Genomic DNA, 25,441 nt, shown 5'->3' on the forward strand with positions numbered 1-25,441 from the left:
AATGGGGCCGGAACGGGTACGGCAAAGTCCGGGTCACGCCCACTTTTGGCGGTGGAAACGCGATCCGACCCGCACCTTTGCGATCCGATCCGTTCCGCACCCTGCAGTGGAAATGCGCCATAATGAGCCGGAATGTTGTTTGCCTGATGAATTTCAGGTGCTGTTCAATGTTGTGTTTGATGAATGAGTGTCAATAACAGAATGTCAAGTCAGCTTGTTCATAATGCTCTAATCAGGGATTCGAACTCTCAACCTAATGATCACCAGTACACAGCATTATCCCGTTGAGCCACTGTTCACGAAGTTCACACATTCGTGAACTGCATAAACTCTCATTCACATTGTGAAAATGTTGATTGATAAGTAAACAACATCAAGAGAACTCCAATTACACGTTTCACAAGAGAATTAAGGGCTTTCTTAAAATAGTACAGATCTGAAAATTTGCACTATTAATGGTATCCACCTAATGATAGCCGTATGGTAGTTATACAATAACATAATTGTCATAGAGGCAAAATGGGTTGAGAGTGTGGACGTTTGGCTTTTCTATGAAATTGTGGGTAAAAGTAAAAATTTTTAGAGCAGAAGACCAGGGTGAAAAAGATGCATCTGATTTTAGAGATTAATATGATGAAAGAATTTTGAGTCAAGGTACATTTAGTAATGTGAAATAAGGCTAGTTCATAATTATTTTAAATAGCGTCACCTTTAGGTGCAGTACCACTACCAACATTTGGGTATGCGTAGTGGGGGTTATTGGGAACCACACCTGAACATTTCAAGAAACAACAGGGGACCAAACAGCTTCGCTGCTCGGACCCCTGATTATGAGTGTAATCAGTGCACACAGAAGACATGGGGTCTGCAGGGAAGTGACACCGGGCTGACAGCCTGGAGGACATGTCTGGGTTCAGAGGGCCTTGCCTGGTGTAGTTCTACAAAACACAAACAGTTCCTCTGTTAATGTGTCAAAAATGTTTTTGAGGACAAATAAACCCTCTTCATGTCATTTTACATTCTCATTGGTTTAGTCTCCTACCCTTGCAATTATTAAAAGACCCATATTTAATGTGATGATTGACACGTGTGTTGTCCTACGGTAATGACGCCTCTGTTAAAATGGGTGTTAAAAAAAAATAAAAAATAATAATGCACTCTCTAAATTAGCCACTAGATGGCAGTATTGCAAAGAGAGGAGGGGATTTACCGATTTTTATGGCAGTTAGTATTTAGTAGTGTGGTTAGTGTTGTGGTGAGTGTTCCTGTTTCTAGTGATGCACTACTATTACACACATCCTCATTGTCACTTTAATTACAGCAATCCCTAACAGATTGTAACGGATCCAACCTCACACCTAAACTTAACTATTTTAAATAATATATATAAATATTAACTCCAACTACTGTTCATTCTACCTATTGGAAGGGAGAGAAAGTAAAAAGAACAGAGGGAGGGAGGGAGGGAGGGAGGGAGGGAGGGAGAGAAGGGGGGTGGAGAGATATAGAAAGAGAGGCAGAGAGTGACAGAGAGGTGGTAGAGAGAGATAGAGACAGGCTAAGAGGCTTTTCTGGTTCAATCCCTCAGTAACTGTCACAAGCAGTCCGTCAGTCACCTGCAGGTGATGTTGTTAGGGGTATCCCTAGCAACGCACTAACTCACTAGCTCCAACTGCTCAGAGTGATACTCACGTCTGGCTTTCACTCATTTATGATCTAATCCAGGTCTATATATAGCAGTGTAACTACAAAACACTCAGATAATGTGCATTTTGATTTTTATAGACTGATGCACTGTAGGGCTAGCTTGTAACCCTGTGGTAATTCTCTCTGTTGCTTATTTTTTTTCCTAGGTGGTGTTTGTGGTATTACAGTATTACAGTATTACATTTCTGTTTCTAGACCCCATATTGCATGGGTTCCAAACAACAGCATCATAACAAACAAGTTATTTATAATTTATATCCACACACACACACACACACAAACAAACACCCCAACACGCACACACACACACACACACACACACACACACACACCTTACTTTGACTCTGGGGACCTAACGCCTCATGAGAATTAGCTTTGTTTGTCTCGCGTTCTGTCTCCTTCAGCACACACACACACACACACACACACACACACACACACACACACACACACACACACACACACACACACACACACACACACACACACACACACACACACTTTCTCAGGTTAACTCTCCAGCATATGTAAGCAGCATCTTGACCCTTTGCTCCTCCTGTTCACCCCTGCCGTCCTGCGTTAACTCTCTCAAAGCGGCTTTGTGGGAGAGTGACGTGCACTCCTGTCAGAAACAGAGTTAAGCCCAGCGGGGCACGAGGAGGTGGAGGAGGAGGAGGAGGAGAGGGAGAGAGATAGAGGGAGGGAGGGAGGGAGGGAGGGAGGGAGGGGGGAAGAGGGCTCTTAGCTTAGCGAGCAACAAGGCATTACTGCTCTGTGGTCCTACAGGACCTCCACTCCTACGGTGTCTGGTCGTATCCCGTCTGCTCTCACCCCGGGACGCACACTGGGAGGTCACCTCCACAGCCTCTCCAACACGGTGGGATTCCCTCTGGAGTTTTCATTCCCGGTACCATGTAATGGACGTTGAGAGCCGCTCTTGAAGGAAAAAAGGTAAAGTTTGGTAAAAAGTACTGGATCTGGACGCGGAGCTGGATTTGTGGACTTTGTGGAAGCTGCTTGCGCTTTCCCGGGCGGTGTTTCATGATTTCTTGTCCTTTCGGTGATCCGACTGAACATATTGAACGAGGGACTGTTAACCTTACTGGAGTTTTGTTTTTGAATCTGGCCCACTGGGGAAAGGCTAAGCTAGCAAGGGAGCTGAGTGTCACGCCAGGTGTGTGTGAGAGGTGTCTGTGATGCTAGAATTCATTAAAAGCCATCAGGTGACCGCGAGTCCCTGTTGCTGTCTGAGAGTGTGAAAGTAGCAACTGCTTGTGCTGTGTGTGTGTGCGAGTGTGTGTCTTTGTACACCTGTGCTTTGGTGTGAGTGTTTGCTTTTGTGTGTGTGTGTGTGTGTGTGTGTGTGTGTGTTTATTGCTCCCCAAGTCAGAAGGAGACGTGCTTTGGTTTGGATGTTTTGAGTAGGCCTTTCTAGTTCTGTTATCTTTTTTTGGAAGAGAGAACGAGAGAGAGAGAGAGAGAGAGAGAGAGAGAGAGAGAGAGAGAGAGAGAGAGAGAGAGAGAGAGAGGAAAGGAGAAGGTAGAGGGGGGGGGGGGGGGGGGGGGGGGGAGAGGCAGACAGCAAGCCGGCCGGCCGGGCGGGCGGGGGGGCAGCAGCGACGTGGTGAGGTCATAACCCTGGATTTCCCAGAGATGGAAGGTCATTGCTATGACCGCACATGGGACGGGGAACGGGACAACTACCAGATCGACTACCGTCGGATCGTGGGGGACACAGAGCCGGCCAGACCCCGCCTCTCTCCCCGGGACGGGGAGCAGCAGGCCCCCCCCTACGGCCCGTACACCCACACCAGCCCCCACAGCATCGGCCACGAGACGGCGGCGCAGCGGTACAGCGCCACTCGGATCCAGGCCGGATACGAACCCGAGAGGTCAGTCTGGGCCTGGTCTGCCGGACCTCCGTCGGACCGCGTGGCTTCAGAGCAGAGCGGCAGCCGCCAATCCTTCAGCTAATGGCTCTTTGTAATTAAATAGGCCGACGGCAGGCTGTTGATGTCCCATCAGGAGGCTGGGGATGTTTTAACTTTGTGCTGACGTTCGTTGAGGGCTTTTAAAAGCCCTGTTATCACCCACCTCTGCCTCCCCAACAATGATGTCATCAAATCCTCTTACCCGCCCTATGGCAGGAAATGTCTGGAAGTATGTTCCATGCAAACAGTCTCCACAATTTGGGAATTGGAAACTCTGACTCTGAGTGTGTATGTGTGTGTGTGTGTGTTTGTGTGTATGTACAGTATGGCCGACTATTTGATCAGTGGAGGCACTGGCTACGTGCCAGAAGACGGACTGACAGCACAGCAACTGTTTGCTATCGGCGATGGACTTACATACAAGTAAGATAATGCACAGACATGTACTACCTACACCACCATCATATCATAACCAGGCTCTCTCACAGACAATCCCACACACACACACACTGTGTTTACGTGTTTGTCTGGGTTAGTGTGTGTGTGTGTTTATGTGTGCAAACGTTTACGCCAATGCGTGCGTGTGTGTGTGGTGTGTGTGTGTATGTGTGTGCGCACGCGCGTGCGTGTGTGTGTGTGCGTGCGTGCGTGTGTGTGTGTGTCCTCACTGGAGGCTCAATGCAGAGTAGATGGAGAGTGTATATTAATGCAGTGGATAAGTGTGGTGCATTTCAGCATTTGAAAGATTATCTTTTGCAGCAGCTTAGTCATAAAACTGGACACTAATGACACCAGCTTGATTGTGCCCACTTCTGTTGCCCTTGTTGTGTGTTCCTACATACAATACAAACCCTATTACTCTTGTTGTTTTTAGATATACATGAATGAGCAAGGGACTGCTGTTGTGTAATATAGCACTGTTTATCCTGCTTTTCAAATGCTGTGCTCTCTGCCTTTCACCCAGCGACTTCCTGATACTTCCTGGTTTCATAGACTTCACCTCTGATGAAGTGGTGAGTATATCTACACAATGTCACACACACGCACACACACACACACACACACACACACACACACACACACACACACACACATGCAAAGACACACACACAAACTTCTTGATTATACGTCTATAATGCAACCATATGAGGCAGGTTGACCCAACGTCCCTGCTTTCCGGGGATAGTGTCCGTTTTCAGCGGCCTGTCCCAGGCTAGAGCTGTCTCCGCAGCTGTCCCCGTTTTACGAAAAATAGGATTCTAAAAATACATGAGTAGATTTGTAAATGGCAAAAGTTCTCACTCGCTCATGAATACTCCCTTTGAGACAGTTATTAGTGATACGTCTCTCGTTTAGCTAATGTCGTGCGACCTCGCTGTGAGTGGGCCTTTCCATCGCCTTTAAACCATAAGCAGGCATGACCGGTGAGAGGGAATGGGGAATCACTACAATAGACCCATTCCCTTATTACATTTTTGGCTAGTACCGAACTTTGAACACATCCTAGTATTGTACTACAGTACTACATCGACCAAGAAAAGAAAAAAAAGAATAGGTCTTTTATTTCCTTTCAGAAGTTCTAACACCATATATTTTATTGATATCTGGACTGCCGAACTACACACGTCCCCGTTTGTCATTTCAGAAATCTGGTCACCTTCTAGTGAGAGCGAAAGGCTTCCTACTGACATGCGGACGGGGAGTGCACTTTGTTGTCCCTTGGCTTTGTAAATTCTGCTGGGAAATTAAACGACGTCTCGTGCCGGGGTGCCGATCATTACTGGTTAGCAGGTGCTTGGTAATCACGTGCTGCACACCTGCGCCGCTCACCCCGTAGCGAGCTAGCGTTACGCTAACAAGCAGCCTTTCACATCAACAGGCTGGACGCTAAGACGTGCCATGAGATGATTCATGATACAGCAAAAAAAATATTATACAAATTGCTGTGCTTTACTTGTTTGTTGGTATTTGCAGAGAAGCAACAATTTTGAAATTGGTAATGTGTTGCCACTATGCTAAATGGCATTAGGTCTTTGGTTTAGGCATATCAACCAAAATCGTTTAATAAACTTAAACATTGTTTAAATGTAGTTTATGCTTTATTATCTACGTCTCATTATCTACATTAATGACATGGTGCCACTTTTCCAATGATGCAACTGTGATGAATGTGGTCATCATAAGTGAGCCTAATTATATATAAGCTGATATATTTTATAATTTAAGCAATTTAGTAATTTAAGTGATTTATGACAATCTTCTGAAAAAAGGATGAGGTAGTTAAAAAATCATTTTGAAATCTGTGCTGTATGCCTACTTGTTTAGTCTTGGAAGAGAGGAATAAGCCTTCACAAAATGAAAAGGCTTACCATGACTGACATATTCCCTCATCAGTTAAAATGCTCTGAAACGCTGTACAGGTAAAAAAAAAAAAAAAACGTGGCTCCGCAGTTTGTCGCGCTCAGCGCGTTCATTACTTAGCGGGGGTAGCTGACGCTCGGTAGAAGTTGGTCCTAATGACGCTGACGTTTCCTCTTTGAATCTAACGGGATCCCCCAGGATCTAACCTCAGCACTGACACGCAAGATAACGCTGAAGACTCCCCTCATCTCATCTCCCATGGACACCGTTACAGAGTCCTCCATGGCCATCGCCATGGCAGTGAGTAGGCCCGCCCACTCTCTCACGTGGCATTATGTCACTTTTTGAAACAAAGTTATCGGGTATAAACTATTCTAATTCAATCTCGGTCAGAGAGCAACAAGAGTGTACAATTTTAAAGGTAATGGATCTTACATCCATTGCTCGATGTGCTATCATACATTTGAGTGTCTTGATATCATCGTATTTATGCAAATGTGTTTGTCGTTGTGATGTATCCCCATTAATTCCAGTTGATGGGTGGAATTGGAATAATACACCATAACTGCACGGCCGAGTTCCAGGCCAACGAAGTACGGAAAGTCAAGGTACGTCTGAAAGACCGTCAACAAGACAACAGTGGACCAATGGGACCATCACATGACTTCAACCACGCCTTTGTTTTTATTTAGTCACAAATGAGTTTGTTTCTTTATCCGTTCTTTTCATTTGATATCTGCTTGTACTCTTGTGTGTTAGTTGTTCTTATGTAAAGTGTGTTTGAGTATTTACCAAAGTGTTGTTTTAATGATAAAACATGAATATACCTACCTCGGTATACCTCCGCTCTCTTTGTCCGGTGTAGAAATTCGAGCAGGGCTTCATCACCGACCCGGTGGTGATGAGCCCCAGACACACGGTGGGGGACGTGTTTGAGGCCAAACTGCGCCACGGATTCTCCGGCATCCCGGTCACAGCGACGGGGAAGATGGGCAGCAAGCTGGTGGGCATCGTGACCTCCAGAGATATCGACTTCCTGTCAGAGAAGGACCACGACCGGCCGCTGGAAGAGGTCAGGGGACTGAGCATAATTGTGATCATATCAACACGTGTGTGTGTGTGTGTGTGTGTGTGTGTGTGTGTGTGTGTGTGTGTGTGTGTGTGTGTGTGTGTGTGTGTGTGTGTGTGTGTGTGTGTGCATGTGTGTGTGTGTGTGTGTGTGTGCACGCTCTTCATGACAAGTGTTGTTGTCTTTTCAGTGCTTCCAGATCTATTCCAATTTCTATAAAAAAATTGTTTCTAAAGTTTGATACTTCAGAGATGAAAAGATGCAGCATTATAAATACTACAGGTTAAAAACGTTAAATTAGACCTATTTAGATATTGTTTGTTGATGGTTTTGTCACTGTTTCACATCATTACCATTTTGGTTTTACCCAGGCGATGACTAAGAGAGAAGATTTGGTCGTTGCACCGGCAGGAGTCACATTAAAAGAGGCCAACGATATACTGCAACGCAGCAAAAAGGGTACGACTCAGTCACGCCTCACCTCGCCAAACAGGAACATATATATATATATAATCTATCTCACTGTAGAGAATGCTGTTAGCTTTCTCACGGTGTTGTGTCCCCCCCCACCCTGTTGGCGTCCAGGTAAGCTGCCCATCGTGAACGACAGTGACGAGCTGGTGGCGATCATTGCTCGCACTGACCTGAAGAAGAACCGGGACTACCCGCTGGCCTCCAAAGACTCCCGCAAGCAGCTGCTCTGCGGGGCCGCTATCGGCACCAGGGACGACGATAAGTACCGGCTGGACCTCATCATGCAAGCCGGGGTGGACGTCATAGTCCTGGTGGGTGTAGCAAGTAGCATGATATAGACCTGGTGGGTGTAGCATGTAGCATGATATAGACCTGGTAGGTGTAGCATGTAGCATGATATAGTCCTGGAAGGTGTAGCATGTAGCATGATATAGACCTGGTGGTGTAGCATGTAGCATGATATAGTCCTGGAAGGTGTAGCATGTAGCATGATATAGACCTGGTGGGTGTAGCATGTAGCATGATATAGACCTGGTTGGTGTAGCATGTAGCATGATATAGACCTGGTAGGTGTAGCATGTAGCATGATATAGACCTGGTGGGTGTAGCATGTAGCATGATATAGTCCTGGTAGGTGTAGCATGTAGCATGATATAGTCCTGGTGGGTGTAGCAAGTAGCATGATATAGACCTGGTGGGTGTAGCATGTAGCATGATATAGACCTGGTAGGTGTAGCATGTAGCATGATATAGTCCTGGAAGGTGTAGCATGTAGCATGATATAGACCTGGTGGTGTAGCATGTAGCATGATATAGTCCTGGAAGGTGTAGCATGTAGCATGATATAGACCTGGTGGGTGTAGCATGTAGCATGATATAGACCTGGTTGGTGTAGCATGATATAGACCTGGTAGGTGTAGCATGTAGCATGACATAGACCTGGTGGGTGTAGCATGTAGCATGATATAGTCCTGGTAGGTGTAGCATGTAGCATGATATAGTCCTGGTAGGTGTAGCATGTAGCATGATATAGACCTGGTGGGTGCAGCATGTAGCATGATATAGACCTGGTTGGTGTAGCATGTAGCATGATATAGACCTGGTAGGTGTAGCATGTAGCATGATATAGACCTGGTGGGTGTAGCATGTAGCATGATATAGTCCTGGTAGGTGTAGCATGTAGCATGATATAGTCCTGGTAGTTGTAGCATGTAGCATTGCATAATCCTGGTGGCTGTAGCTAGCATGTAGCATTAATAGTCCTGGGGATGGAGCATTAATAGTCCTGGTGGGTGGAGCATTAATAGTCCTGGTGGGTGGAGCATTAATAGTCCTGGTGGGTGGAGCATTAATAGTCCTGGGGGTGGAGCATTAATAGTCCTGGTGGGTGGAGCATTAATAGTCCTGGTGGGTGGAGCATTAATAGTCCTGGTGGGTGGAGCATTAATAGTCCTGGTGGGTGGAGCATTAATAGTCCTGTTGGGTGGGTGGAGCATTAATAGTCCTGGGGGTGGAGCATTAATAGTCCTGGTGGGTGGAGCATTAATAGTCCTGGTGGGTGGAGCATTAATAGTCCTGGGGGTGGAGCATTAATAGTCCTGGTGGGTGGAGCATTAATAGTCCTGGTGGGTGGAGCATTAATAGTCCTGGTGGGTGGAGCATTAATAGTCCTGGTGGGTGGAGCATTAATAGTCCTGGGGGTGGAGCATTAATAGTCCTGGGGGTGGAGCATTAATAGTCCTGGTGGGTGGAGCATTAATAGTCCTGGTGGGTGGAGCATTAATAGTCCTGGGGGTGGAGCATTAATAGTCCTGGTGGGTGGAGCATTAATAGTCCTGGTGGGTGGAGCATTAATAGTCCTGGTGGGTGGAGCATTAATAGTCCTGGGGGTGGAGCATTAATAGTCCTGGGGGTGGAGCATTAATAGTCCTGGGGGTGGAGCATTAATAGTCCTGGTGGGTGGAGCATTAATAGTCCTGATGGGTGGAGCAATAATAGTCCTGGTGGGTGGAGCATTAATAGTCCTGGTGGGTGGAGCATTAATAGTCCTGGTGGGTGGAGCATTAATAGTCCTGATGGGTGGAGCAATAATAGTCCTGGTGGGTGGAGCATTAATAGTCCTGGGGGTGGAGCATTAATAGTCCTGGTGGGTGGAGCAATAATAGTCCTGTTGGGTGGGTGGAGCATTAATAGTCCTGGGGGTGGAGCAATAATAGTCCTGTTGGGTGGGTGGAGCATTAATAGTCCTGGTGGGTGGAGCATTAATAGTCCTGGGGGTGGAGCATTAATAGTCCTGTTGGGTGGGTGGAGCATTAATAGTCCTGGTGGGTGGAGCATTAATAGTCCTGGGGGTGAAGCATGTCGCATGTCATACCCCTGTTGGCTGTAGCATGTAGCATGTTGTGGTCCTGGTGGCTGTAGCATGTAGCATGTTGTGGTCCTGGTGGCTGTAGCATGTAGCATGTTGTGGTCCTGGTGGCTGTAGCATGTAGCATGTTGCGGTCCTGTTGGCTGTAGCATGTAGCATGTTGTGGTCCTGTTGGCTGTAGCATGTAGCATGTTGTGGTCCTGTTGGCTGTAGCATGTAGCATGTTGTGGTCCTGGTGGGTGTAGCATGTAGCATGTTGTGGTCCTGGTGGCTGTAGCATGTAGCATGTTGTGGTCCTGTTGGCTGTAGCATGTAGCATGTTGTGGTCCTGTTGGCTGTAGCATGTAGCATGTTGTGGTCCTGTTGGCTGTAGCATGTAGCATGTTGTGGTCCTGGTGGCTGTAGCATGTAGCATGTTGTGGTCCTGGTGGCTGTAGCATGTAGCATGTTGTGGTCCTGGTGGCTGTAGCATGTAGCATGTTGCGGTCCTGTTGGCTGTAGCATGTAGCATGTTGTGGTCCTGTTGGCTGTAGCATGTAGCATGTTGTGGTCCTGGTGGGTGTAGCATGTAGCATGTTGTGGTCCTGGTGACTGTAGCATGTAGCATGTTGTGGTCCTGGTGGCTGTAGCATGTAGCATGTTGTGGTCCTGTTGGCTGTAGCATGTTGTGGTCCTGTTGGCTGTAGCATGTTGCGGTCCTGTTGGCTGTAGCATGTTGTGGTCCTGTTGGCTGTAGCATGTAGCATGTTGCGGTCCTGTTGGCTGTAGCATGTAGCATGTTGCGGTCCTGTTGGCTGTAGCATGTAGCATGTTGCGGTCCTGTTGGCTGTAGCATGTAGCATGTTGTGGTCCTGTTGGCTGTAGCATGTAGCATGTTGCGGTCCTGTTGGCTGTAGCATGTAGCATGTTGTGGTCCTGTTGGCTGTAGCATGTAGCATGTTGTGGTCCTGGTGGCTGTAGCATGTTGTGGTCCTGTTGGCTGTAGCATGTAGCATGTTGTGGTCCTGTTGGCTGTAGCATGTAGCATGTTGTGGTCCTGTTGGCTGTAGCATGTAGCATGTTGTGGTCCTGGTGGCTGTAGCATGTAGCATGTTGTGGTCCTGGTGGCTGTAGCATGTAGCATGTTGTGGTCCTGGTGGCTGTAGCATGTAGCATGTTGTGGTCCCGGTTGGGTTTATCATCTCAGTGTATAGGTGCACTTGTACGAATAGCCCCTTGCTATCCATTGTTCTGCGATGGTAGCTTTATCTTGTGTGACGTCATGTGTTCACGCGCTGTATCCGTACTGCAGGACTCCTCCCAGGGGAACTCGGTGTACCAGATCAGTATGATCAATTACATCAAACAGGAATACCCGGAACTCCAAGTAGTGGGCGGAAACGGTGAGTTCAGGTTCCAAGGAATCTAGGAACTCCAAGTACTCTTTAGTCTTAATCTCTTTCTTAAAACAACTTATACGTCCTTGTAAGGGCTCATTAGTGCTGCGTTGATTCCACTTGGTACCCGGGGTGTGCTCATTAGTGCTGCGTTGATTCCACATGGTACCTTGGGTGTGCTCAGTGGTGACGGCGGCCCAGGCGAAGAACCTGATCGACGCGGGAGTGGACGCTCTCCGGGTGGGGATGGGGTGCGGGTCCATCTGCATCACCCAGGAAGGTGAGACCACGCCCTCCGTACAGGAGGCAGGAGAGACCACGCCCTCTGTACAGGAGGCAGGGGGGCAGGGGGACCACTCATTAGGTCACAGCTTGAATACAGTACAAGGAATAGATGTATAGTTTTAGTTTTTTACTATTTAAATGTTTATTGTTTTATTAGATTAGATAGATTAGATTCAACTTTATTGTCATGGCACAAGTAAGGACAACCAGTACAACAAAATGCAGCTTTGTTGTACTGGCCTAACCAGTAGTGTAATCATAAAAAATGGTTTTCCTTATCTCAATCCTTACATTTCTACTACTATCCTATACTATCTGTTGTGACGCCCACATTTCCAATCAGGTATTAATAAATAATTTACCGTCACACACAGAAAAATGAACCAAAGCCACTTTTCAATATACAACACGGGTGAAAAACGGTAGACCTGAAATCGCTGTGATTGTTGAAGCGACGACATTACGTGTCATTGAGCCACAACAGAGGTTGAAGCTGATTGGCTGCTTGTGTTCCGCAGTGATGGCGTGCGGCCGGCCTCAGGGCACGTCCGTGTACAAGGTGGCGGAGTACGCGCGGAGGTTCGGCGTGCCCGTGATCGCCGACGGAGGCATTCAGACCGTGGGACACGTGGTGAAGGCGCTGGCCCTGGGAGCCTCCACCGGTGAACACAAACCTTTGGTTGAAGCTGACCCCGGTGCCGGATTGACCCTCTCCATAGAGGTTTAACGGCACGACGAGCACTGATAATGGGTCTGCTCCTGTAATGTATGAAGGGATGGGTAGCAGACCCATTATCAGAGTTATGAACGAACACAGTCGCTCATAACTCTGATGATGGATCTGCTCCTATCATGGATCAAGGCATCGGTACCACACCCAATTTGTCGCAAATAATTCCCTCAATCGAGGGCCCTGTGGTCACCGCCATTAGACGAGGTCTAATGGCGGTGAACTCATCGATACTGCCCCTCTAAGGACGGCTTGGGCCATCCTTCTTGTATCGGCGTACCCTTGGTTTCACAAAACCCCTGTTGGTCATGTGTGAGCACAGAGTCGAGAGTTCTGAAGTGATGGAGTGAAGATAAGTGTGTTAGCCGTGCTGTGTTTTAGGATGATTCTTTGAATTGAATAGAATGCTGAATTTGGACTTGAACGACCGGTCTCAGCCTCACCCAGTGACTGTTGACCCCCCCCCCCCCCACAGTAATGATGGGCTCCCTGCTGGCGGCCACGACAGAAGCTCCTGGGGAGTACTTCTTCTCAGACGGCGTGCGTCTAAAGAAGTACCGTGGCATGGGCTCCCTGGACGCCATGGAGAAGAATAACAGCAGCCAGAAACGCTACTTCAGGTAGGAGAACCAGGCAGCCAGCAACGCTACTTCAGGTAGGAGAACCAGGCAGCCAGCAACGCTACTTCAGGTAGGAGACCAGGCAGCCAGAAACGCTACTTCAGGTAGGAGAACCAGGCAGCCAGCAACGCTACTTCAGGTAGGAGAACCAGGCAGCCAGAAACGCTACTTCAGGTAGGAGAACCAGGCAGCCAGAAACGCTACTTCAGGTAGGAGAACCAGGCAGCCAGCAACGCTACTTCAGGTAAAGAGACCAGGCAGTCAGAAACGCTACTTCAGGTAAAGAGACCAGGCAGTCAGAAACGCTACTTCAGGTAAAGAGACCAGGCAGTCAGAAACACTACTTCAGGTAAAGAGACCAGGCAGTCAGAAACGCTACTTCAGGTAGGAGACCAGGCAGCCAGAAACGCTACTTCAGGTAAAGAGACCAGGCAGTCAGAAACGCTACTTCAGGTAAAGAGACCAGGCAGTCAGAAACGCTACTTCAGGTAAAGAGACCAGGCAGTCAGAAACGCTACTTCAGGTAAAGAGACCAGGCAGTCAGAAACGCTACTTCAGGTAAAGAGACCAGGCAGTCAGAAACGCTACTTCAGGTAGGAAAGACCAAACCTAAGGAACCAGACCTCTGTGTCATTGTCAGTTGGACCTCTCACATCTCTTCCACGTTATTACATTTCACTTGAATGGGCAAATAGTGATAGGAGGGGTAAAACAAGTGATATGCTTTTTTAAATATTTTGATTTGAGCTTTGACAGTCCCTACTGTATCAATGTATTAAAATAGATTAATTAAAAGACTGGTCTATACCAGCAGTCCCTTTGGGCAGAATCCAAAATCCAACTCCCACTTAATAAACGTTCCCTTTCCATACAAACATCTTGTGAATAAATATTTTAAGTGTGTGTGTGTGTGTGTGTGTGTGTGTGTGTGTGTGTGTGTGTGTGTGTGTGTGTGTGTGTGTGTGTGTGTGTGTGTGTGTGTGTGTGTGTGTGTGTGTGTGTGTGTGTGTAGTGAGGGTGATAAAGTCAAAGTGGCCCAGGGTGTTTCAGGCTCGGTGCAGGATAAAGGTTCCATCCACAAGTTTGCTCCTTATCTCATCGCTGGTATCCAACATGGCTGTCAGGACATTGGAGCCAAAAGTCTCTCCATACTGCGGTGAGTGTGCCCTGCTGGAGTGAACCGTCTGAACTACCAGTCTCCCTGTCTGTGTGTATGTCTGAACTGTCTGTCTGTATACCTGAACTTTCTGTCTGTGTGTACGTCTGAACTGCTGTTTGTCTGTTTGTGTCTGTTGACACAAGGTCTATGATGTGTGTGTGTGTGTGTGTGTGTGTGTGTGTGTGTGTGTGTGTGTGTGTGTGTGTGTGTGTGTGTGTGTGTGTGTGTGTGTGTGTGTGTGTGTGTGTGTGTGTGTGTGTGTGTGTGTGTGTGTCCCTCTCAGGTCTATGATGTACTAGTTCTGTGTGTGTGTTTGTGTGGTTCTCTCACTCACTCACTCACTCACTCACTCACTCACTCACTCACTCACTCACTCACTCACTCACTCACTCACTCACTCACTCACTCACTCACTCACTCTCTCTCGAAGGTCTATGATGTACTCCGGGGAACTCAAGTTTGAGAAGAGGACCATGTCCGCCCAGGTGGAGGGTGGAGTCCACGGCCTGCACTCGTACGTCCGGTCCCCTGACTCTCCTCCCCTTGAACCCCTAGCCCTCTCCCCCCGCTGGCCCTTAGTCCTCGCTCTCAGATACACCTGATCGCTACGGCCAAGGGTTTCAGTTGAATGTATCGAAAATGGAATGGTTCCTTATAAAATATTTTTTTAATTGTCATTAAAATGCTGTATGAAGTCTTTGTAGGCCTACTTCTTTCATTTTCACATCAACATGTGCAGCCATGAGTAAGAACATAAAGTATTTGTTGTTAGCACATATAGATTTACCCAGGTGCAGCGCATTATGAACCATGTTCAAACACATCCCAGGCCATTACAGCATTAGTTACCTTGGAGGACAATTTTCATTATCGCTTTGTTTGATTTAGCACAAAGCCTTACATAGTCATAGCCCAATTTACGGCTTCATCATTTGATAGTGTTGTCCAACTAATGCACTTATTTCCACCATACACTATACCCCATGACACGCAGCAGTTTGCCTTGAGTTGATATATGCTTCTGTTTAGTGCCCTGGATAAATTTCAGTCCCCCCTGTGTCTTCAGTCTACTCACCACCTCAATCCGTTTGTCCCATCATGCATCTGTGTTTGTGATGTCCTCTGTGAAATCTCGACAAAAATGGTTTCTCGTCATCAAATAGTCTTCTTTTTCCTTCTCTTTTTCATGCTATCATGTTAGGTATTCTTTTGTGCCATGTAAGTACGTTCATCCTGTTCTCTAAAGGGACCCGTTTTTAACACCAGCTGTGAGTGTGTTCAGCCATGACAAGCCGTTTCAGAATCTGCCCTTCCCTGTCCCTTAGTCACATCCCAAGTGGGAGTGTGCACCTAGAAGTATGCTGAATAGATCAGTCCACCAGCCTTACCTGTGGACTATAGCAAACGTTTCTTATCCATCCATCATACATCGAGGTGGACACTGCCGCTTGTGGTTTCAGTAAGGGGCAGGATAAGGCAGATTTTCAAAAGGCTTGTAAAGGCTAACTAAGCTCCCACCTGGTGCTAAAACAAAGGCCCTCCTTTCTTATCACGCATCCGTCTGTTGTCTGTCCGTCGTTGTTGGTGTTGTTTGTTTCCCCTGACAGCGAGTAAGGCTCTTCTGTGTTTCTGTTCCTAGTTATGAGAAGCGGCTTTACTGATGGCCAAGGAGAGGGGATATGTGGCCGTCCCGCGGCGGGAATCCCGACCTCCAACCCCCCCAGAAGGTTCAGCGTACGCATGTGACCATGCGGCCCACTTCCTCTTCTCCATGTGTGTGTGGGTCTCTCTCTGTCTTTGTCTCTGTCTCTCACTGTCTCCAGCTCTCTTTCTCTCGTGCTCTCTCTCTCTCTTTCGCTCTGACTGTCTCTCTCTCATGCTCTCTGTCACTCACTCTCTCTGTCTCTCTGTCTGTTACTTTCTCTGTCTCTCACTTGCTCGCTCTCTATCTGTCTGTCTCTCTCTCTATCTGTCTCTCTCTCTCTCTGTCTGTCTGTCGCTTGCACCCCCCTCACACTCTCTCCCTCTCTCTCCCTCTCTCTCTCCCTCTCTCTCTCCCTCTCTCCCTCTCTCTCTCACACTCTCTCGCACTCTCTTTCTCTGACTCGCTGTCTCTCCACTTGACTTATTTTCATACCGCTCATTCCTTCTAATCGGGACACCACAACACCATAGATTAAACATGAGATGAGATCAAAATGACAGTATGTAAAGCATCAAACGTATGCTCATCGTCATCTGGCTTTTTTTTTAGGGGTCGGAGGTTATGTAATGAGCGGAAGGCTCAGCAGAGAAGCTAGGGGCTGCGTGGCTTTTAGCTGCTTCCCCTCTGCTGATCTGCCCGTGAAGCAGCACACAAGTGGCTTTAGAACAGAGACAGAGCTTACAGACAGCTGCCACGCTTCTCTGTTGAGACTTACAGTATGAGGGGGCTCTCAGGGTGAGGAGTTATTGTATAGAGAGAATTTGTGCGTGCAGTATATATATCTATACATTGTTTATTGGTACACACTGATACATTGCTGATGATTTTAACAAACGTAAATATTGAAATATATTTTGATGCTTACATATGTTAGCCCGCAAGCAGCTAAGCTGCCGCAAGGTACCTCTGTGGGAAAACGTGATATTGGCTATTGGTTCAGAGCAATAAATACAAGTTAATGGAATTATGTGTACGTTTACAGCGAATGTGTACACAGTAACACAGTTACTTCTGAAAGAAGGTTTGGCTTTCTGTGGTGTTTGTTATGGTGTGTATGCTAGTAGCCTTTTTTTGTATACATGCTACATTAGAGAAGAAGTAAAAAATATATAATATTCTAGTACAAACCTGATAGCATAAAGCTAGCAGATCTACATCTATATGTACCCTGAGCGCCTTATAAGTACTGTAACATATCCAAATACAAAACCCAGGGCTCACACTCAGCTAGAGCTGTAGCTCCATTCCTTCAGTTATAGCCTCAGCAGTTCCCCCAGAGAAAAATATAGTGTTTATACTGATCATACTGCATAATTGATTGTTCATTGTTAGAGAATATCTATTATAATTATGTTAATTATAAAAATGTTATATACTGTATCTATTTTCATAAAGCACATCATTCCTAATAATAACTTACATGTATACTTTTAGATCAAAATATTATACTATATTACTGTATTTTGCCTCGCTCTGAATTCTCATATATTGGCAATATTTAGCTGTATCAATTGCTGAATGTACAAAAATAAAGACTTCAACATATTTTATTATTTTGTAAGTGTTTTATCATTCACAAATACATTCAAATCGTGGTTATGTAACCAACGTGCTTAACACCATTGTATACTGCGAGTCCTACCAGCAGAGGGCAACATTGCTACATTTCTGGGTACGTGAACCGTTGTGGAAGATAAAATGAGAAATTGCGCTTAATGTTTCTTAAAGTGCAATATTTATATTTATACAGTATAGTGTTTGAAAAACGTGATTTTGTTTTGTGATTTAAAAAAAAATGGAAATACAGCTAATAAGCAAGCCAATAACTTAATATCTTGGTATCTTATATGTAAATGTGCAAATAAACAAGGCATGTGAATTAAGTATTCATGAATGAGTTAATTATTCATTAAAGGCTTTGAAATTACGGAAATTATATTTAAATCTATGAAAGCATCAGAACTGTTAAATTTAGATATTTTTATAAAAAAAAATCTGTGAAATCTAACCGTGCATTCCCACCAAGAGCGAAGGCGCGGCATGAATTCATGTAAGGTAAAGGCAATTCTTTCCCAGTGAATTTCACTTGATGCTGAGTTACTCGCATGAGAAAAGTTAGTTGTACAGGCAAGCAACCTTGTGTCTCCTAGTTAAGCTAGTAGACACCGCTTTTGGGTGTGAACGCGCCTTTATGGAACTGTCAATATGCTCTTATGTTATCCACTTAAGGGAATGCATAAGAGTTTTCTATTATTATGCTAACATTACTAGCATAAGAATGTCAGGGTTTGTAACATTTGTTTCTGAAGCTGTCAATCATTAAATGAAAAAAAAGGTGCAGGAGAAGTTCAAACAGAACAACTTGAATATATTAATTCTAAATTACAATGGCAGCACATGAAGAATAAGTTTCAGTAGGCTTTGTCAATAAACTAAACATTTTGACCATTAGACCAAACTAAAACTTTATTCATATTAATTCAATAAGTTCACCATTCAAAATGTATCCCTCCAGCCAAATCCTATAACAGAATTAATTGGTGGTCCTCCAATAGTCCTATTGATTAGCCCCCTTCAGATCTGAGGTTAAACCTTAATGAACCCAGTGTAGGGGTTGGCAAATGATTCTTTAGGACTGCACTTAAAACCTGCAGGATCTTAGCTCTTGAATTGCAGGATTGAACCTCCTGGCTGTAGTCACCTAAAGATGACCTTCACAGTTCAATGGTGTCGCTGCACACACTCTGAGAATCAATCTGTCTGCAGACATGGACAAATTCCGCCTGTACTTCCAGATCTCGCTCCAGCTGTTGGCTCTTGCTGAGGTGCTCAGTCCCTAACAGACGGCCGGATCCACAGCTGCCCTGGGAGGCCAGGCTCAGCGTCCGGTACCGCCTGTGGTAGTGCAGCTGGGGGATGGCCCGGGGGAGGGTGCCATGGGCGAAGCTGTGGCCTCTGTTAGCCCAGGGATAGGCCCGGGTCTTCCTGGTTTTCCCGGGGTCGCTGCACAGACCCTGGGACGAACCCCCTATGGAAGCCTGGTCGAAAGCACCAGGGGTACTTCCCGTCCGGTTCAATGGCTCCGGCAATGTTGAGGGCATGTTTTGATGCGACGGAGTGTCAGGTAGATGCGACTTAGATAGAGGACTCTCGTGATCCGCGTCACCACAGGAAGTTGTACGGTAAAGGCCACTGTCCTCATAGCTGTAGCCTAGCGGTGGTTTAACAGGAGAGTTTAAGGACAGGCTGGAGGAGGCATTGGGTAGCCTTGGAGGTCCAAATATACTGCGGGAGAACAGGGCGTCGCTGAATAAGGCCTGGTCAATGCTGCGAGACAAGTCTATGGGAGAAGGAGGACGCAGGTCCCCCGTAGAGTCAGCGTCCAGGCCGAGACTATCCAGGGAGGACAACTTGTAATCGGCAGCTTGTGTTCTGCGTGGGGGTGACGGGGCTGCAGGTAGTGGCAGCACAGATGTAGATTCCAAGGTGCTGATTCTACTTAAAGGGTCCACGATTGGGCAGAGTGGCAGGGCCTCAGACTGCCCATTGGAGGTAATCTCACACACCACTAGCTTTTCCTGCGTACCCTGGGACCAGAGGAAGTGAGGGGAGAGGGCGGCGGACTTGCCTTCTCCCAGAGATGCCAGGACGGCTGGGCCGCCTGAAGGGGAGTCGCTCGGCAGCTGGGACCACGATCCCGGCCGAAGTGGAGCCTTCGACTTGACGGGAGAGCGGGTGCCACAGAACAACGGGTATGCACCGATGAGAGCCAGGCCCAGACACACGGCCACCTCACACAGCCGGCAGCTCAACTGGTAGCTCCACCAGGGCCAGGCCTCGAAGACATAGGAGCCCACTCCTCCCAGGCCCAGGTAGTGCAGGAGGCCATAGAGCTGAAGACCTCCGCAAGCCAGCAGACACAGTGACGCCGCTATGCCGACACCAGCCGCCCTGGCCCAGTCTTCCACCTCAGCAAACGGGCACTTTGTAGGCCGCAGGACCTCCGGGGAACCCCCTCCCTCTGCGTTGTCACCCAGTCGGAAGATGTGTTTGGTTTGGGCTCGGGCCAAGCAGTAGAAGATGAGGTAGGAGAACGGGAGCAGGACAGAGAGGCACACGAACAGGCCTCGCGGTAGGAGGAGCAGGGCAGGGAAGGAGGGCAGGAGCTGGAGGAGACCCACACAGCCCAGCGAGACCATCCCATGGAAGAAGGACAGACACAGGAGCAGGCAGGGCGAGGGGGAGAGCGGGCAGGAGACGGGGCTGAGGGATCGACGGAGAGACGAGTGCATGCGCGAGCGCAGGGAGAGGAGGATGAAGGCCAGGGAGAAGGCTGAGGCCAGGCAGGGGAAGGAGAGCTCAGAGAGGAGGAGGGAGGCCAGGGAGGGAGGCGCTCCTGGTGGCTGTAGGCGTCGTAGAGCAGAGAGAAAGCCCGGATCCCTCCGAATGCCAGGAGGAGCAGATGCAGCAAAGTGAAATAGGGGCTTCCCATGGGACAACGCAGGGGTAAACCCAACAAACACACGACGGATATGAAGCCGGACATGGCGAAGATTGATCCCACACCGTAGATGTGTGCTTCCCAAGCCACGCCCCACGTAGCCATGGCAGAATTCCAATCAGAGTACAGAGGGATGAGAAACGGCGGGCTAGGAAAATGAAAGGGATTCGGGGATTTGTCCGATTTGAAGTCTTCTGGGTAAACAGGAGTGCAGGATTGGTTTCTGGTTTTTAGCATTGACGCATCTGTAGGGTCACTGTTACAATCTGGACGAGGCAGTGTAGCACTGATGTCCGAGTCCTGGTCTTCATCAAGGGAATCTGCCGACGCATCAGATAACATGTTAACAATGGCTTCTTTTGCTTTATTTGATTAGATTGGTGGATTCATTGTCTTGATTGAGATTGATTGTAAAAAAATTGCACTGGCAAACACATACAGTTAAGTACGGAATAGGTTCTGGGACTTGAGTTGTTCATCAATTCCAAACATATATGTGGGATGTACAATTTCACATTCTTAACAAATAATAAAATAAAGACATTAAAGAATATAAAATGAGGAAGAAGAAGAAGAATGCCATGGCTTTAACTAGCCTCAAAGTAAAACCAGAAGGGATATGCAGTGTTTTCATTGAGTTGATCCATAATAAAATAGACCGGGACGACCACGGGGAGGCCTTAACTAGGTCACACAGGAAAAGAGCCAAAGTAACCGAGTGCATGAGTGGTGGCTGGGGGATGTGTGTGTGGCTGACATACGCACACACACAGCCAGAGAGAGAGAGAGAGAGAGAGAGAGAGAGAGAGAGAGAGAGAGGGAGAGAGGGGGAGAGAGGGAGAGGGAGGGAGAGAGGGAGAGAGAGAGGGAGAGAGGGGGAGAGAGGGAGAGAGAGAGAGAGAGGGAGAGAGGGGGAGAGAGGGAGAGAGAGGGAGAGAGGGAGAGAGAGAGGGAGAGAGGGGGAGAGAGGGAGAGAGAGGGAGAGAAAGAGAGAGGGAGAGAGAGGGAGAGAGAGAGAGAGAGGGAGAGAGAGAGAGAGAGGGAGAGAGGGGGAGAGAGGGAGAGAGAGGGAGAGAGGGAGAGAGAGAGGGAGAGAGGGGGAGAGAGGGAGAGAGAGGGAGAGAAAGAGAGAGGGAGAGAGAGAGAGAGAGAGAGAGAGAGAGAGAGAGAGAGAGAGAGAGAGAGAGAGAGAGAGAGAGAGAGAGAGAGAGAGAGAGAGAGAGTATTTGGTGATAAGGTAAAAAATTGACCTCATTGTTGCTCTCATTTGGTAATCTTTTTAGAATCATGCAATGGTCCTGTCTAAAGTTGTAAAAGAATAAAAATACTTATAATCAACATTTTTGTTGCTTGTTAAACCAATAAATAATGCAACTGTCATATTTTCCAGTTACTTCAACCTCCAATGTTTCTATGTCAACAACCAACCTCTTTGTCATTATACAGTTGTGTTTTTTTGCATGACATATCAGATCATCAAAATATGGGGTTGCATGCCTACTTAAAACTTTATGTTTGAAAGACATTCCCTGGAGCTTGGGATTGTTTGAGGAGCTATTCTTAAATGACTCTACTTGTTTTGGGTCTTGGCCTACTAAATCTGGGTCGACTGGATCTACCCCACCTATAATTTGACAATTTGACGGATAGGTAGGTGACCAGTGGGAGCTTGAAACTCAATGAGAGACATTCAGTTTCCACGAGTTTGTCCATATAATTTGTGTCCATTTATGTGTTTTTGCCATACTTTAAATACATTAAATTGTAGGATCGCCTGATACAGTTCAGAATGTAAGAGATAAAATGGGGTAGACAGAGATGCAAGAGAGTGAGATTTTACAGTGCTTGAGTAAACCAATGAAAAGCACGTACACACTGGATGCATAATAAACACTGAACACGACTGTGTTGCCTGCAGAATACACTGCAGTGGTTAATTCATGGGCAGTCTTTTGAGCTTTCAGCCTTATGTAAAGAAGGTTGTGATGGCTCTATCAACCTCAAATGCCATATTAATAGCTGTCCAACCAGCAGAACAGATGGAATGTAGCCTTAATAGCCCGTTCAATATTGTCTACTTGAGGATCTTACCTTCCACCTTCTGTGGCCTGCTGTTGTTCCCTCTATCTAACGGGCATCCTGTTAAACCGTCCTCATTGGTCGTTGGCTCGGTCTTCTGGCTGTCCACGGGCCCATCCTGTGCAGAGACCGACAGGTCCACTCTCCCTCTGTCCTGAGTCGCAGGGGCCAGGTCCACGGCTGAGGTGCGGGTCGTCCCTGAGCCGGGCCGAGGGACGGACCACAGCGGCTGGACCTCGGTGCTCTCGTGGGGCCTAGCAGGGGGCTCATTGTCTCCAGCCCCCCCGCCACTGGCCTCCTCCAGCCCACCTTGAGGTGTCGGCCCCTGGGTAGACTCTGCTCCTCGCTCCCCGCCGCCGATCCCTTTCAGCCCATCCTCCTCCACCTCCTCCACCTCCTCCTCCTCCTCCTCCACCTCCTCCTCTTCCTCCCTGGAAGACGCAACCTCTTTAACACTTCTCTCTGGAGGCATCAAGTCACTGTTTGAGGGAGAAATCCCCTCAGCGCTGTCGTGCGTGTCCTCGTATTCCCCAAACGCTGCATGTCCGTCTGCGTCCTCGGAGGGCATCGAATGCCGAGGGAGGTGCACCACCAAGGGGTGGATCGGGTCAATCTCTCCAGAGGTTAGAAACACAGGGTCTGGCTGGGCGTCAGCTGGAAGGCCAGGCTCTGGATGCGTGGACGTGGATGAGAGGCGTTGGGGAGACCCTGTATCCGCCGTCTCTCGCGTTTCCTGGAGGTCTTCCGCCGTCGATGGAACCGCATTGAGGGATAGGAGAAGGTAGAGAGTAGCAGCCAACCGAAGCATGGTGGAAGTGTGGAACATGCTTCCGGGGAAGTCACATGTCGTCTGCGGCGTTTGAAGGCACTCTTCCGATCACATCGTGAACTAATCAGTGACCTCAAAGTCGCCAGTGATGTTGCTTCACACACCTGTGGTCAGGACACATGGTAGCTGACATAAATACCACTTATACATATAGATATATTAATATTCAGTCTGTGTTGTCACACAAAGCTATCCATTTATATTCAAAATCATTAAGTTCGAAGCCTTTCGGTATACATGCATTCAACATTTTGAAAATCTCTAGACGATTTTCATCACTTATGAATAATTAGCATTTTACACACAAAAACACACACACACACACACACACACACACACACACACACACACACACACACACACACACACACACACACACACACACACACACTTGCATCGCCTACTAAAACAGCCTCTGATTCCTTTGCATTCAGTGTGTGTTCATAATGTCTCCCAGTGTGATTTCCTGTAAAAAGGATGCTCTCTTACCTTATGAATAGCTCATTGCTGCAGTCTATCTCTCTCTGTGTGTACAACACATAGTTTCAAGCAAGCCTTCTTAGCCCTCTCTCTCTCTCTCTCTCTCTCTCTCTCTCTCTCTCTCTCTCTCTCTCTCTCTCTCTCTCTCTCTCTCTCTCTCTCTCTCTCTCTCTCTGCGTAGCTATCTGGGTCTGTTCACAACCACTGTGCACTGCCTCTCTCTCCCTTCCATCAGATCCATTGGACCAACCTAGCCACACCCCCTTCCCTGCCTCTGTCGACCCCCCCCCTCTCCCTCCCCCCTCTGTCCCTCGGCCCCTCACTTCACAGATAGACGTCCGTCTGTCAGCCGGCTACTGCTGCTGTCCACTGGTGCAGGAGAGACCCCCTGGTTGAGGGGGCGCTCTTCATGCTCTAGTTTACACACACACACACACACACACACACACACACACACACACACACACACACACACACACACACACACACACAAACTGTCTTTTTCTCTCTCTCTGTCGCTCTCCCTCTCCCTCCCTCTCCCTCTCCCTCTCCCTCCCTCTCCCTCTCTCTCTCTCTCTCTCTCTCTCTCTCTCTCTCTCTCTCTCTCTCTCTCTCTCTCTGAGGAAATGCAGTGTAGTCTGAATCCACTCGGGCCGGACACAGTAACCCCACCACTACAGAGAAGAAAATAATAAAGAAACCCATCAACAGCACCGTGCCGGCCCCGTTCCCAGAAGACAGCCAGTACTTTGCCCCAGCCACTATACAAGATCAATATTGGATGTTGGATGTGATTTACAGTGGTTGGACCTCTGCTCTACATCCACAATGACTATTGCCTTTCTCTCACACAGATTTAATGAACGGGAAGTACTGTCCTTACATGATTGCGCGTTTTCAGCTAATCAGAAATGTATTTTTTTAAAAGGTTATATGCGTTCATGTATAGGCCTACATATCATTAGCGAAATATTGGTGAACCACGGCATGTCAAAAAGATAAAGACTTTAGTAGAGTGGTCCAACTTGATGAACAGGACTGAAATAACAATTGATGTTGCATTGATTCCTCTTTTTCTTACTTATTAAAGTAAATGCTTTCAGCCAATGAGTAATGGTTATGCACGGGCTTACCCTATACCGGGAGCCATCTGAGGCAAACCATCTACCCGTGGTGATGGGGTTAGCTGCTCCTTTAGCAAGGAGGTGGTGACCCATTTTTAACCCAGGGGGGGCATTTTGAGATGGCTTTGGGAATGTTTGTAGTAGTGTTTTACCCGTTCTCTATATTTAAGCTTGCCACTTTGTTATCTTGAACATTGCTGTAGTGAAGTGTTTCCAGGCCGTCGATACAGTCGCTCCCCCTCCTCTCTCAGTCGTTGTGTCGTTAATGTTATCACTTCACATTCGCTCCTTTTCTCTGAGGGGGAACATCCAGCAACTTAATGGACTAATTAGATTCACGGATGTTTCAAAAATAGTCACTGCTCCACATCTCTCAGCAGCCAGCGTAAAGACTCAGAACAGATGTCGTGGGGGACGATTTTGAGGATATAAGGAATCCTTTTCAAGAGATTTAAAATAATCTCCTAATTTCATTTGCCATTTATTTAACCAGGAAGTCCGTTTTTACATCCTAGAGGGACGTGTATGAGTGGGATAATGAGTTGGATACACAGTAGAGAGAACTGTGGAACAGAGTCCAGGAGGTGGCAGAGGGTGGAGGACTCTGGTGCTCTGCACCACCCTGACTCTGGTGCTCTGCACC

At 47.4% G+C, this 25,441-nt stretch overlaps 2 protein-coding genes across 4 annotated transcripts; one reads left to right on the forward strand and one right to left on the reverse strand.

Moving 5' to 3' along the window:
* Positions 1-3,284: 3,284 nt before the first annotated feature.
* On the forward strand, positions 3,285-17,335 carry impdh1a (IMP (inosine 5'-monophosphate) dehydrogenase 1a). Of its 3 annotated transcripts, none has more exons than XM_060060077.1 (16): positions 3,285-3,599; positions 3,963-4,061; positions 4,603-4,651; positions 6,198-6,299; positions 6,533-6,607; positions 6,865-7,071; positions 7,440-7,527; positions 7,654-7,853; positions 11,202-11,292; positions 11,471-11,566; positions 12,090-12,233; positions 12,777-12,921; positions 13,934-14,077; positions 14,511-14,594; positions 15,282-15,302; positions 15,720-17,335. In XM_060060077.1, the coding sequence occupies exons 1-16, from the start codon at positions 3,361-3,363 to the stop codon at positions 15,739-15,741; spliced, it is 1,806 nt and encodes a 601-aa protein (XP_059916060.1). In that variant the 5' UTR covers positions 3,285-3,360; the 3' UTR covers positions 15,742-17,335. The 3 variants fall into 3 exon arrangements, with proteins under 3 accessions (XP_059916060.1, XP_059916059.1, XP_059916061.1); XM_060060076.1 differs by having other exon boundaries at positions 15,282-15,298; XM_060060078.1 differs by lacking the exon at positions 15,282-15,302.
* Positions 17,317-23,900, reverse strand: prrt4a (proline rich transmembrane protein 4a). The gene is given in 4 exon segments (XM_060060074.1): positions 17,317-20,169; positions 20,172-20,606; positions 22,378-23,298; positions 23,684-23,900. Coding segments are annotated over 3 exon segments (2,919 nt in total). The 5' UTR covers positions 23,192-23,298; positions 23,684-23,900; the 3' UTR covers positions 17,317-18,499.
* Positions 23,901-25,441: the final 1,541 nt, after the last annotated feature.

Source organism: Gadus macrocephalus, chromosome 9 (genome assembly GCF_031168955.1).
Source record: "Gadus macrocephalus chromosome 9, ASM3116895v1".
In the NCBI taxonomy this organism is placed as follows: domain Eukaryota; kingdom Metazoa; phylum Chordata; class Actinopteri; order Gadiformes; family Gadidae; genus Gadus; species Gadus macrocephalus.